Below are 15,747 nucleotides of genomic sequence, written 5' to 3' on the forward strand. Positions count from 1 at the left end.
ACCATATACTGTACCTTCCTCCTCCCTCTAACACTGACCAAAATTTCCACTCTTTTTGGATTCACATTTACTTCAAGCACTGTAAACAGACATTACGACCTCATAAAGTTGACTTCTGTGATTATGAAGTCTGTATAAGCACTACGTTTGGGATTACTGTGAAGTGGCATCTGAAAATGGATGAATGTGGTTTAGACATGAGCCTATGGGTACTAGACCGCCCCTTAGGTCTGTTTATATGTGTCTGTGGTTAAAAAAAAATAAAAGTCATGCAGATGTAGTCATTAAGTCCATGAATAACTATTGAGACAAGAATTTGTTTCAATGTACTCACTATTTACTCACCCTTAAGTGGTGAAAAAACTTTGAGTTTCTTTCTTTTGTTGAACACAAAATTCGACTTGTAATCATTGACTTCCATAGCAGGAAAACAAATACTATGGAAGTCAATGGTTAGAAGTTTTCAGCCTTCTACAAAATATCAGCTTTTGTGGTTAACAGAAGTAACAGTAATAAAGTAAAGAGAGAGGAAATGATGACAGAATTTTCTACCTTTTTTATTTTATAAAACCGTCTTTGTTCATTTTTAGGATATATATATATATATATATATATATATATATATATATAATTTGTTTTAGTATGTCTGTCATTTCTTCTTTAGTTTATCTTTTTTTCATTTTCACTATTATTGTTGCCATTGTTGTTTCTAATATTAATATTATTTTACAACATCCTGTATTTTGTTTATTACATGTAGTTTTTTATGCTCACTGTTATATGCTGATCATATTGTTTGTGTTCACATAATTTCAAAATAGAAGCATAAAAAATTTACTGGGGAAATATATATATATATATATATATATATATATATATATATATATATATATATATATATATATATATATATATATATAAATAATAATAATAATAATAATAATAATTATTATTATTATTATTATTATTATTATTATTACAAGTATATAAAGAAATAAATACACACATAAAATATAAAAGTATCAAAAAATATTAATAGCATGTGATACAAGTTATATGGATACTAATTTCCTTTAGAAATCCCACAAAAGGATTCCATATTTTGAAAAAATTTTGGTTTTCTCTTAACTATATATGTTAATTTTTCTAATGCCAAACAATGAGTCAATTCTTGCAACCATAGTTTAAAAGGAGTGCTTACTGTATTTTTATTATAAGTTTCGCATGTAATAAACAGAATATCAACAACTTCTTATCTAAGCTTGTAAAAGAGCTTGTAGCAGGACAAATAGGTATTACAGTGGCCCTTCTTTTATCGTGTTATTACTTTAATAGTCGAAAGTAGTCTGCAAAGTAGTCAGCTTTATTTTTTACAATTATTCTAGATCTTTTCAGGCTGTAGACCCCCCCACTACACACTTTATACACGTTTCTCAGACAGGCATTAACATTTTCACACTTTTTTCTCTTGTTTCTCTTCTCTTGTCACCAACCCTGTTCCTGGAGAGCTACCTTCCTGCAGAATTCAGTCCCATCCCTGATCAAACACACCTGAACCAATTAATAGTACTTAAAGCAGCACTTGATAATTACAAACAGTTGTGTTTGGTCAGGGTTGCAACTATAATCTGCAGGAAAGTAGCTCTCCAGGAACAGGGTTTGTGACCTCTGCTCTACAGAAAAGTAAGACCAATATTATAGAATGAAGCCAAAGATAACCTGTTGTCAGCAAAAGGTTCATAAAGCTTTTTAGCTTTTGTGTGGATAATGTTGACATCCAGCATTATTCTTTTTCCTGCAGTCACTGATCTAAACTTAAGCAGACTCCATTCTTATTTGCAAGTTATTCGGAGGAGATTATTCAGATGGGGCTCTGTGGCACGGCAGAAATATGAACAGTGTCCTAGGCCATAGCTGAGCCCCGCAGACAGCTGCTGACTTGTTAGGCCAGTTTGCCTTCCCTGATAGAAACCCATGTTTATAATTGTAAAATGCATGGTACTGCGTGATGCGGTGCATCCAGTGTGCGACCCCCTGTACGATGATCTTGCTGCAGACAGTTACAACCTTTTTTGCATCTTTGTTGAAACTCACACTGCTAGCGGTCGAAGATTTATGTTAATTTGGCATGCTGAATGCATTCTGTACTGTACAGGAGACACTGAGGATTTTGACTGACAATGCTCTACAGCCAATCAGGACGCAGAACACAATGTAAATAAAATTTAAAAAATCTGTGAAACTGCGAGGCTGCAAAGGTGAACCGTATTATAGCAACGGAGTACTGTACATATAGTTTTGGACAGCTGTGAATATTCATTTTTAATGCCCAGAATTTAAATTTTTGGGTTAACTATCCCTTTAATACCATGAGACTGTTAATACACCAATATTATTGTCTCATATAGGGTTAAACTTTCATCTGTGGGTTTCTCAGAAGCCAAAAAAATCATTCATAATCCATGCCTACTAGGGAGGACTCCTAACTAGTGTAATGCAAAAACCACATAGGGATGGATGTTGGCTCAAACATGAGAAGAAAAGAAAGGAGAACGTCAGTGAGATGAAAACCGCTCTCCTCCCTCATGCATTGTTGTCGTAAGCCAGCAGATTCTGACGGAGAAGAAAGAGAAATGCGAAAGAAAGCGAGTGTCTGGTCACATCTAAACTCCCTCTTTCAGCCTTTAGCTTCAGCTGTTTAATGAGCATCACTGTCGCTCCTTTCTGGAGAGATGAAAGAGAAAAGCACTTACCATCCCCTTTATATTCTAAAGTCGACTCAATTGATTTAATTATTTATTTATTTATTTTGCTCTACTTTCCGAGAGAAGAACAAGGAAGTCATGCCTTTTTAGTTATTGTTTTGTTTTTTTGCAGTATGCACCAGTGGTAGTCCTGACTCTCTGGATGCCAAGACAAGATGATGAGAAAAAAAATGTAATATTAATATTGAGGCGGAGTATTTATGTTTTGACAGCCGTTTCTCATGCTTTATTTCGACTGAGTGGTACGGTTTACTCCAGTGCAGTACATTAAGGTTCAGTAAGGGTCACCCTGCACTGTAAAGAAGGCTTGATTCCACATAGTTTCTTCATGTTGTTCCAAAACAAAGTTAACTTAATTATGTTTACTAATTTAAGTGGATTGAAAATAAAACAATTGAGTTCTGAAAAAAATTAATAATTGTGTAGGTTCAACTCATTTTTAATAAGTAGTTTGAACAATCCACAAAACTCATTTTTTAAGTGTGATCTGATTTCTACTGCCCTTATTGCTAGTTTTCAGTCATGTGGTCTGTGCGGAGACCTGGCAGGCAAAAAAAAAAACAAAAAAACAATGGGGAGGAATGACAGCTACACTGGGATCTTAATGGAAAGGCAACCCTATCCGGTCAAATTTCCGAAGTACCAATATTTGGACCACATGTCAACAAACAGAGATATGATCACAAACTGTGAATTGTGGGCACTTGTGATCCATACACTACATCCACAGCCATTTTTTAATCACTTAAGCCCATCATATGCGTCCGAACTACAATTCGGCGATGTTTACATTTATCTTGAGGATATTCCTCTGCCGTTTAGTGATTGGTGTTGGTTTCTTTAGCTTGGATTATTATTTGCTGATAAGCAGAAGAAACCGTACTCTTCATTTACATATCTAATCTTTTGCATACTCAAGTTCCTAATTTGACTAGTATACGAGCTGCAAACAGACATAAATAGAGTGAGAAAGTCCTCATAAACAACAATGGAGGACATACAGTAAATTCTGTTCTTGGTAACTTTTTGTCACAAGTAGACAACTTTTCTTTGAGCTCATGTCAGTCATTGTTCATTGCTGCATTTTGTCATTGTGTAAGTACGATGTTTTGTCTTGGCTGTGTACTTAAAAATGTCTTCCTGTGTTGTCGTTTCCTTAGCTGGTTTAATACGCAATTAACGATTGACCATAATCTAATCAGCGTTCATAAGCAAGTCTAGATCCTCCCTTTTGGAGCCGTAGTGTCATCATAGGTACCCTCGAGAAAGCATCCAAAAATTGATGATATGGTATGTTTCGCTGTTTTGGGACTTTTGGAAATGGAAGCAGAAATAAATGTGTAATGCACTGTAGTGTAACAAACCGCTGTGTGGAAATGAGTTAATATGTTTAAAAAATGTTTTAAGCAGTGTGTATAAATCGAGATGACGTTTAGTTTTGTTGATCAATTCAATTCAAGTTTATTTCATTAGTCCTTGATGGTTGGCATCATCTCTTCATGGATCCATCAATGGCACTGCTTAATCTCTATTGGCCTCGGGATGGGCACCCAAGTGGACTTGAACTTAAGATATTAAATGTGAATGCAAAGTCGGCGCCAGTGGTGTAGTGGTTAATGCATCGACACATGCATTCCAATGCTTACAGCGTCCCGAGTTCGATTCCGCCTCATGGTCCTTTGCCGATCCTTCCCTCTCTCCGCTCCTCATGCTCTACTGTCAATTTCCTCTACTTTCCTATCCAAATAAAGGTGAAAACCCGTAAAAAATTATTATAAAAAATGTCAATGCGAAAATGAAGTGCTATTAATAAAAATAGGAGTTATATAAACAAACATAGAAACAAACAAAGCATATAAGTATTTCTAACAGAACGCCGGATAGATTAAAACAGGTGGAGTGTGTCCTACAGGTTATTTTTCAACCCCACTCACCTACATGGAGCACAATCATGCATCATACTGTTGTGTGTATGCTTTAGTAAAAAGATAGGTCTTTAATCGAGTTTTGAACTGAGAAAGTGTATCTGAGTATGTCTGTTCACATCAAATGCATAAATGCAAACAATGTGTCATTTTTGATGGTTGAAGTAACGTTTGAGAGGGGAAAATGTCAAATAATGTGGGTAAAATAATGTTTCATGGTCATTCAGCATTACAGATGCTTATGTCCTCTGCTTATTAAAATGTGTACACTTTAAAAAAATTATATGATCAATAGGCCATGGCGGCATATGTTTTTTGCTAATTGTAACTTATTAAACAAAGTTAATCAAGCTCTAACTTAGTTTTACGAGTTACGCAAGCTGTTTTATGTCAGTATGATATAATATAAGTTTAAATGACTCATGTAGGCCCACACGGAATCTGCGCACAGAATTCTGCAAATTTTCCGCAGATTTTTAGCCCATCATTAATTCTGTTTATTTTCTTGAGTAAATGTGTGTAAATCTATATTTATTCAGTTTTTTTTATTAATTGCAGTAATATTATTGTTTAATATGAAAATGTTCATCTGATTAATGTACAATGCTGTTAGTACAGTGTTATTTTCTGTCTTTTATTAGAGATATTCTGAGAGAGACTTGCTTTGTTTACCAAATAAAATGAATTTAAATGGATTTGCATTTTAAACATTAAATAAAAGTTAAAAGATATTATTTTTTTTATTTCACATATTAATATTTTAGTTATGATACTCCCAAAGTAATTCCGCAGAAATACGCAAATTTTTACCAAAATTCTCCGCAGAAATAGCAAAAAACGTCCGCAGATTCCGTCTGGCCCTATATAAGGTTTATTTAATTCAGCTTAAATATGTAAGGAAACCAGTATTTTTTTTTACTGTGTGGTCATACTAAAATTGAATTATGTATAATTTATATAAGTTTATTATGTGTGGAGCTGCACTGTCATCCATTAATATAGTCTTTTAATATAGCATCAAATGATTCTTGTTTTAAATATACCTGATAAGTTTGTTTACTATATAAACTGTCACATTTTTTATTTACTGAATAATCAACTTTACTGTATTAAATAAAATAAAATATTGTATGGCTTGTTTGGAAGCTTCGTTGAAAACCCACTTTGTCATAAGTGAGGTATTATAGAAACATGTCTGCGTTTTTTATTTTGTTTAAAAAATATCTCATAACTAGCCTCATTCTAAAGCTCAGTATTTTTCCCAGACATTCTTTCCTCAGAACGATGACGCATAACCCAAATGAGTTCTCTACGTTTTATCTTCATGTTAAAAATAACCAGTCGCAGTGTTCTTACGAGCTCTCTTACCACCAAGCCTCTGGAGGGACAGAGAAAAAGAGGTAGAGCGCTGGAGCTGCAGAAAACACCCAATGCATCTTAATCGGTAATTATATCGCAGCCGTTTTAATCCCTCACTCTCTCCTTTTGGGCCTATTAAATCTCTTCCTAGCAGACGAGGCCAAAGCCATGCCCTCAAATTGAGTCAGTCTATTAAGTATTCTGTACGTTAGCCTCAATCCAAAGAGGCCAAGCATGCAAATTCAGAGGATTTTTTGAGAGGTGCTTTGTTTTTGTCAGAGCAGTAATCTGAAGGTTAATACATGTCTCACATACACTGTAAATATAAAAAAAAAGTAAAATCTGTTAAGGGCGACGCAGTGGTGCAGTAGGTAGTGCTGTCGCCTCACAGCAAGAAGGTCGCTGGTTCGAGCCTCGGCTCAGTTGGCGTTTCTGTATGGAGTTTGCATGTTCTCTCTGCGTTCGCGTGGGTTTCCTTCAGGTACTCCGGTTTCTCCCAGTCAAAAGATATGCAATACAGGTGAATTGGGTAGGCTAAATTGTCCGTAGTGTATGAGTGTGTGTGGATGTTTTCCCAGAGATGGGTTGCGGCTGGAAGGGCATCCGCTGCGTAAAAATGTGCTGGATAAGTTGGCGGTTCATTCTCCTATGGCGACCCCGGATTAATAAAGGGACTTAGCCGACAAGAAAATGAATGAATGAAAATCTGTCAAAAAAACAGATAATTTTTAGCAGAAAATTAACAGAAATATATATATTTTTTTTAAATAAAAAAAATACATAAATAACAAAAAAAATGGTCCAAAAATTAGTACACCCGAATTTAAATGTTAGGGGAAAAAAATTATACATTTTTCAAAGAAGAAAAATAAGGATAAACATAAAAAAAAATCAAATGTAGTTATAAATTTTTGGTTGTTGTTGCAATATTTTGTTTGTTGATGTTCAGTGGCTAAAATAATATTTTAAGAAACATTTCTATTTAATAAATTTGTTTTGTTCAAATGCACTAAAATACTGTATATTACCTATGTTTAGACATTAATATAAAATATACATTTTTAAAATGGGGTGTATATACAGTTAAAGTCAGAATTATTAAAATTATTTTTTCTTTTTTTTAATATTTCCCAAATTATGTTTAACTGGGCAAGGAAATTTTCACAGTATGCTTGATAATATTTTTTCTTCTTGAGAAAGTCTTATTTGTTTTATTTCGGCTAGAATAAAAGTAGTGATTAATTTTGTAAACACCACTTTAAAGAACAAAATTATGAGCCCCTTTAACCTATATATTTTTTTCGATAGTCTACAGCAGTGGTTCTCAAAGGTGGGGTCGGGACACCCCGAGGGGTTGCGGGACAATGAAGGGGGGGTCGCCTGATGATTTCCTAAAATCTATTGATTTTATTAAACCATAAGAAATGCCATATTTTGGTAACCATATTTACCATATTTCCATAACCTACTGAATAGAAAAAAATAGTCGTTTTTAGTAACTATATACTATATAGTTACTATAGTAGCTCAAAGTTACTAGTTCTATTGGATTGCGACTCCTGGGGTAATTACATTATACTAAAGACAGATGCAGATTGATTTCATTGTACAATAACTTGCCTAATTACCCTAACCTGCCTAGTTAACCTAATTAACCTAGTTAAGCATTTTAATGTCACTTTTAGCTTTATAGAAGTGTCTTAATACTAACGGGGCCATAATGCCATAATGCCAAAGCTGAAAATATGAGTTAAGATCTCCGGTATCCAAGGACACGCAGCTGTGTCAGACATTTATCACTGCCTGCCTTTAATTCACTCTTTATCAGTCTTGTGTCTGGCTGAGATATATATAATCTGAAGCTGTTAGCTGTTAACACATTTCTGTATGTACAGGTCAGTAACGTTATCATATATTCAGGACAAAATTGACACACAAAAAACTAAATTAAGTTTCTTTTCTTCGTTGTCAGTTCAGGATACGTGTTTTAAGAGTGCAGACACTTTCTTTGCTAACAAGTGCTGATTTCAATCTTCACAAGACAACGTTATAAATTTAAGCGCGATAACTAGGTAAATCGAGAGTCCTGTTTTTACTACTTGAAATGATAAATTTAAACATGCTAGCCATGTAAGGGAGAGCCCTGTTTTTGTAGTTGAAATAATAAATGTAAACGTTATGAATTAAAACATGCTAACCACGTAAATCGAGAGCCCTGTTTTTGTAGTTGAAATTATAAATGTAAACAATATGAATTAAAACATGCTAACCACGTACATTGAGAGTTCTGTTTTTGGTTTTTGACATTATAGATTTAAACGTTATAAATTTAAAAATGTTAACCACGTAAATCGAGAGTTTGGTAGTAAATCTGTTTTTGGTTGTTAAGATGCAAAATTTTAAATTTATAAATTGAAACATTCTAACCTCATAAATCGAAAGTTCTGATTTTGATAATTGAAATTATAAGTTTTAACGTAATAAATTTAAACTCTATAACCACATAAATCGAAAGTTCGGTTTTTGATAGTTAAAATTTTTTATCTAAATGTTATAAATTTATACATGCCAACTTTGTAAATCAAGAATTTTGTTTTTGTTAGTTGAAATTGAAACAAGACACTTTCTGTGCTAATAAGTTAGATTAAAATCTTCAACGTTATAAGTTTAAACATGCTAACCACGTAAATCGAGGGTTCTGTTTTTGCCAGTTGAAATATCAATTTAAACATTGTAAATTTAAACACGCCAACCACGTAAATCGAGGGTTCTGTTTTTATTAGTTGAAATTATAAATTTTAATTTTATAAATTTAAATATGCTAACCACGTTTCTGTTTTTGTAATTGAAATGATCAAATTTAAATGTTATACATTTAAACATGCTAACCACATAAATCGAGAGTTCTGTTTTGGTAGTTGAAATCATCAATTTAAAAGTTATAAAATTAAAATATGCTAGCCATGTTTCTGTTTTAGTAATTGAAATTATCAACTTTTACCATTATACATTGAAACATGCTAACCACGTAAATCGAGAGATCTGTTTTGGTTATTGAAATATCCATTTAAACGTTTAAAATTTAAACATGCTAACTAAGTTTCTGTTTTAGTAATTAAAATGATCGATTTAAACGTTATACATTTAAACATGCTGACCACATAAATCAAAAGTTCTGTTTTTGGTAGTTGAAATTATCAGTTTGAATGTTGGAATTTAAACATGCTAACCACATAAATCAAAAGTTCTGTTTTGCTTTTTGAAATTATATATGTAAACTTTATCTGTTGAAACATGCTAGCCATGTAAATCAAGAGTTCTGTTTTGCTTTTTGAAATTATAAATGTAAATTGTATGCATTGAAACTTGCTAGCCACATCAATTGAGAGTTCTGTTTATGGTAGTTGATAGCTTAGTTTAATGAACCGAAGCATTTAATAAACTGGCACAAAGGTAGGAAAGGAATAACTTTGAAAAGTTTTCATGTTTTAAATCTTGCTGCAGGGTTCTGTAGATGCTGAATCCACGGAGGCTTTCAAACACAGCGTGTGCTGCTGATGAATTCTGGGTTACTGCATGTGTATTATTTTTAAGTTCATCCGTTTGATCTTCACATCCACCAAGCTCAGCTCCTGCAGCACCTGTGACGCTTTCACATAGAACTAGTAATACTTTGTGATTTTTTTTTTTGGGGCTCTTATGCAATATAAATGAGATTTGGATGGAGGAAAGGTGGCGTGAGGATAAACGGGAGCAGAGTGAAAGGAAGCGCAGCAGACTTACCTGCTAGAAAGTATTGCGTGCGGCTCAAGAGACTATAGCATGTAGATGTAGAACAATCCCACCCTTGCTTATATAACCAGCAAATATACAGCAACACCCACAGAGACGCACTGCTGCCTCAGGCTCCCAATCACACACTGATTACTGAAGCACACAATCTGCACTGTAACAATAGTGTCAGATGATGAAATGTGTTTTCTGCGCACTGACAGACACAAACTTTAAGGCTATTTTTGTCTCTGACTTTGCGATTGCAGTGTTTGTGAAGTGTTGCAGTTCAGGTCAGGTCTCTGGTGAACATATTTCACCCCAAATCTAAATCTAAACTGTGAGGTGTTGTATCTGTCAGGAGGAAGTTGAAGATTTCGAAATATTAGGTGTTTAATATTAGTAGTTTTGATTGAATTGTGTATGTTTTCTATTTAATTAGCTGTAATATGTCATTTGTAATTGTTTTGCTCTTCATATCATATTGTTTCATAGTGTTCCATAGCTTCTAAATGCCACAGAATTTACAAACACCTCACATTTTTTACATTTTCTTTTATAATCATGATGCTATTTCTCACATATTTAAGAAAACAGTGAGTAATAACCAAGTGTGCCGCAAGCCTACATTTGAGTGAAGGTTTCGGCCGTTAGATCGCCCCCTGGGGGCTGGCTGCAGTACAAGTCATAAAGCCCGCCTCCTCCGTGTTAATGAAGGAGACTTGAGCCCAAATAAAAAAAAATATTACACTTGCAATAAAATGTCCCGAAAGATGGTTCTGGTCGATTAAGGCACTGGTTATTGTGCTGAAATAGGTGCAGATCTTCATTTTTGTAAACAGTTTGTTTTTAACAGTAATTTAATGCTGGGCGTGTCATCGTGATTGACAGCTGTGATTGACAGTTTCTCAAAGCGCGGCGTCTGAGCTTCGGCAGGAGACTGAAGTAGACTGAAATGTTATTATTCGATTTCTGTGTTATTTTACCATGACAAAATGAGTTCAGCAGTAAACTATAGTTTCTGACATACATGATCCCGGTGGAACACTGTTTATTCGCTAAGTTCATGGCTTTTTTCGGGCTTTATTAGTTTGCTGATACACGCCTAGCCACCCAGATAGCAAAACACAGTTCCGGCTAGATTCTCGCCTGCCGGAGACTTATCTCTTAGAGCTCAGACTGACTAATGTTACCTCTGCTGGACCTACTCCGGATGCCTGGACTCACTACCCAATTCCAGCCCGAGTCAATCGAGCCAGATGCGGCGGCCGAGCGAGCAGGCGCTGCCGCATGCGAGCCGGAATCAGCCCGCGACGCCGCGAGTAAGTTATGCGCTGCGGCCTGGAGCTGGCGCGATTGAATATATAAAACCCTCATATTTGTTAACGTTATTACATCCATTTGTGTTGATATGACAGCAAACGCATGCTGAGAAGTTCGGGGGGCGTAGTTGATTTTACATAAAGCGTTTGGTTGGAAGCTCGACTCTGCTCATTTTCGCGGCTCCTCCTCTGGCTCCATCAGACAATCCTTCTGCGCATGTCTGGCTCCAATTTCAGCAGTCTTTTGCGACAGTTTGTGCCCGTCAAGCAGGCGTTTTGCCCTCAAGGCGTTCAATGGGAAAAAGGGCTGTCGCGTCGTCCATATTTTTTACAGTCATTGGTAATAACTCACAATTATAGATATTTTTTGTCACTTTTCTGAAATTGCAGGTCATTCGGTCATTTTCCTTCGGCTTAGCCCCTTATTTATCAGGGGTCACCATAGCGGAATGAACCGCCAACTATTCCAGCAAATGTTTTACACAGCGGATGACCTTCCAGTCACAACCCACTACTAGGAAACACCCATACACTCTCACATTCACACACTCATACACTACAGGTCAATTAAGTTCATCCAATTCACTTACAGCGCTTGTCTTTGGACTGTGGAGGAAACCCACACCAACAGGGGGAGAACATGCAAACTCCACACAGAAATGGCAACTGACCCTGCCGGGCCTTTAACCAGTGACCCTCTTGCTGTGAGACGACAGTGCTAACCCCTAAGCCACCATGCCGGCATAAATTAGCAGTTAAAAAAATTAAATAATAATACTAAATATAATAAGTCATTAATTTAAATTAAAACAACCACTTTAAGAAAAGACCTTAAAAATGATTTTGGAAAAAAAAAAAAAAAAAAAAAAATATATATATATATATATATATATATATATATATATATATTTTTTTTTTTTTTATTCCAGCAAAGTTAAAAGAAAAATATATATAATCAAAAACAGAAGCAAAAATTTGAGACAAAAAACCTCTTAATGCCATTTGATATATTCTTCAAAGATTTCTTTTTTTCTTAGACTCCTGTGTGTAGACCCATGAATTTTACTTTTATAGTAACAAATAAGTTTTTTTCATTGCCTTTAAAGTGAAATAACTGAACATGAGGAGAGATTAATTATATGTATATACATATATTCATATTTAGTAATAAATCATAACAGTGGTTTGATCTATAAATAAAAAAGAAATAAATTCTAAACTGGATTAATTAAATTTGACATAAAAAATATTTATATATACACTGTATGTATATATGTATATATATATATATATATATATATATATATATATATATATATATATATATATATATATATATATATATATATAATTTTGGAATTTTAAACAGTTTTTTTTATTCCAGCCAAACCAAACTAAAAGACAGAAGACATTCTCCAGATGAATAAAATAATAGCAAATAGTGTGAAAATCTCCTCGCTCTATTTAACATCCCTTGAAAAATATTTCCAAAATATAAAAAATCAAACAAAATTATTACTATGTAATAAAAACAAACAATACCATTTTAATTGTGTAATATGTATGCATATTTTATAAAAAATAATCATTTATATTTAGTAATTAAAATTATATATTAATATTTAGTATGGCTTTGCAAATCATTAGACAACAGTGGTTTGATCTGTTATTAAAAAATAAATAAATTCTAAATTGGACTAATTATATTGTCATAACATTTGTTTGTTTTTTTAGAAAATTGGCAAAAATATATATTTTTTTTAATTCCAGCCAAACCAAACTAAAAGACAGAAGACATTCTCCAGATGAATAAAATAATGGGAAAAAACTGTGAAAATCTCCTTGCTCTATTTAACATTACTCGCGAAATATTTACAAAATGTACACATTTCATAACTTATTATAAAATTTAATAAAAACAAACAATACCATTCTAAAATCTGAGGTGTTTTTTTCTACAGTTGTTGTAAGGAGGCTTTTAAGTTAATAAAACCTGTATTATTTAATAGAAAAACTCTAAGACATAATATTGCTTAATATTATCACAAATTAAGTCAATCCCTCCATTCATCCATCCATCTCATTCTTTGCATAGTAATTATCTGATTGAAGAAGAAAATGTGTCAGAAATGAAAAAAAATCTCATTAATTCTAAACAAAAAAGGCTTTCTTTTCTATACGCTAAACACAATTTCTTCAATGAATAGTTCTGTCCTGTGTTTTATGGATGAACTGAATCCTGACAGCTTTTGTGAGACACCAAGGTAATAATTCAACACACAAAGAGCGTCACTCCTTTATGTCTCTCTGTCCTCCTCTCTCTCTCTCTCTCTCTCACATCTGGAGACTCCAAAACTGCTCAGTGATTGAATCAGCTTGCCCATTCTCTCTCTCTCTCTCTCTCTCTCTCTCTCTCTCTCTCTCTCGCTCTCTCTCCTTTTCTCCTCCCACCGGTTCTTCCTCCAGCTCTCTGTGTTTTCTGGAGATCAGATGTTGAGGCGAGCAGCAGGAGAGAGATGCAGGCAGCGGACAGAGCGACTTTAACATCCACTCAAGGATTTATAACTCAATTATTACGCTTCAGAAAAAGCAGAAACATGTCAGCCCTTGCTTTCTTCCACAAATGAGCACTTTCTGTCTCACGGCTCATTTCTTTTAAGCATTTTAATTCATATTCAGAGAGAGAGTAGAAGTCAAGAAATTCATCTGGCTGTCACAAGAACTGTTTTATCTGGAATTTGGGAACAGTTTGCTTCTTTCTTTGGGAGTGTTTCGGGGGTTTGCGTCCCCCTTCGGAAACAGAATCAGGATGACGGAGATCGTGGTGACGGACTGTAATCTGAACTCGGTGTGTGAGCGCATAGAGCAGCACTGCTGTGTGGATGATACGTCAACCATCAAAAGACACACCAACACCGGCGCCAAACTGTGGGGTCGCGTGCGCAGTAAACTCCTCCGACAAAAGGTCACTCGCTCTTTCATTCTCTCTCCATCTGCTAGATCATCTCTCTCTGTTTCTGCTCCGTCTGCTTTCTGTCAGCTCTTTTACTCAAAGTCACTCAGGTGAACCTGCGCTTACTGTTCATGGATGTGTCAGGAAGAAAATAAAGATTGATTAAGAGTTTATCAGTAGTTTTCAGGCTTTTGTTAAAATGATGTCTGATTTCTATCAAGCTATTTAGGTCTCTCCAGAGATGCTTAATTGGGTTTATGTCAGGGCTCTGGCTGGGCCATTCAAGAACAATCACGGAGTTGCTGTGAAGCCACTATTTCATTATTTTAGCTGTGTGCTTAGGGTCATTGTCTATTTCATTCTCTCTCCATCTGCTAGATCTGCTCTCTGCTTCTGCACCGTCTGCCTTCTTTCAGCTCTTTCACTCACTCAAAGTCACTCAGGTGAACCTGCGATGTTTCCATTTATGGATGTGTCGGGAAGAAAATGAAGATTGTTTAAAAGTTTATCAATAGTTGATGACCTTTTGTTAAAATTATATCTGATTTCTATCAAGCTATTTAGGTCTCTCCAGAGATACTCAATTGGGTTTAAGTCAGGGCTCTGGGTGGGCCATTCAAGAACAGTCACAGAGTTGTTGTGAAGCCACTATTTTGTTATTTTAGCTGTGTGGTTAGGGTCATTTCATTGTCTCTCCATCTGCTAGGTCCGCTCTCTCTCTATCTGCTTGTGCACAGTCTGCTTTTTTTTTCAGCTCTTTCACTCACTCAGTCACTCAGGTGAACCTGCGCTGTTTCCGTTTTTGGATATCAGGAAGAAAATGGAGATTGTTTTAGAGTTTGTCAATAGTTGTCAATATTTTTTTTAATTATGTTTTATTCTCATATACAGTTGGGACGGAAAGTATTCAGACCTCCTTAAATGGTTCACTCTTTGTTATATTGCAGCCATTTGCTACGTTCATTTTCCCCCCATTTATGTACACACAGCTCCACAAATTGTCAGAAAAACACAGAAATGTTGAAATTTTTTTGCAGATTTATATATACAAAAAACTAAATTATCACATGATCCTTGTATTCAGACCCTTTGCTCAGTATTTAGAGAAGCACTGTTTTGATCTAGCGATGAGTCTTTTTAAGAAAAATTTTTCACATCAGGATTTTTGGATCCTCTGCCATTCCTCCTTGCAGATCCTCTCCATTTCTGTCAGGTTGGATGGTAAACGTTGGTGAACAGAGCATAGGTATCTCCTGAGATGCCCAATTGGGTTTAAGTCAGAGCTCTGGCTGGGCCATTCAAGAACAGTCACGAAGTTGTTGTGAAGTCACTGTTTCGTTATTTTAGCTGTGTGCTTAGTGTCATTGTCTTGTTAGAAAATAAACCTTCGGCTCAGTCTGAGAATGTTTTGTGTGGAACTCAGCATTTTTACAGTGTACATGTATATAAGGCAGTATTATTAGCTAAATATTTTCTAAGCCATGTTTAAGTGTAAATTTTTTTTCAATACATTTTTAAGCGTAATGCTTTAAATAAACATTTTCGTAAAGAATAATAGTTTGTTCTGTAGGCAATTAATTTTTTTTTTTAAATATATATATTTGCCATTAGAAAACGTAAAATCAGCCAAACTAAAAAGAGCTTGCTCTCTT

General features: G+C 34.7%; 1 protein-coding gene across 7 annotated transcripts in view; it reads left to right on the top strand.

Moving 5' to 3' along the window:
* abr (ABR activator of RhoGEF and GTPase) overlaps positions 1 to 15,747 on the top strand; it is a 282,138-nt gene that overhangs the window by 235,087 nt on the left and 31,304 nt on the right. Inside the window, exon 1 of one of the 7 annotated variants that reach the window (XM_005168629.6) lies at positions 13,631 to 14,107. The exons of 5 other annotated variants lie outside the window; for them this stretch is intronic. In XM_005168629.6, the coding sequence (XP_005168686.1) occupies positions 13,952 to 14,107 (156 nt within the window). In that variant the 5' untranslated portion in view covers positions 13,631 to 13,951. Of the gene's footprint in view, positions 1 to 13,630; positions 14,108 to 15,747 lie in introns of those variants that run through there. One more of the 7 variants, NM_001100016.1, reaches the window with a different exon arrangement.

Source organism: Danio rerio, chromosome 5 (genome assembly GCF_049306965.1).
Source record: "Danio rerio strain Tuebingen ecotype United States chromosome 5, GRCz12tu, whole genome shotgun sequence".
Taxonomy (NCBI): Eukaryota; Metazoa; Chordata; class Actinopteri; order Cypriniformes; family Danionidae; genus Danio; species Danio rerio.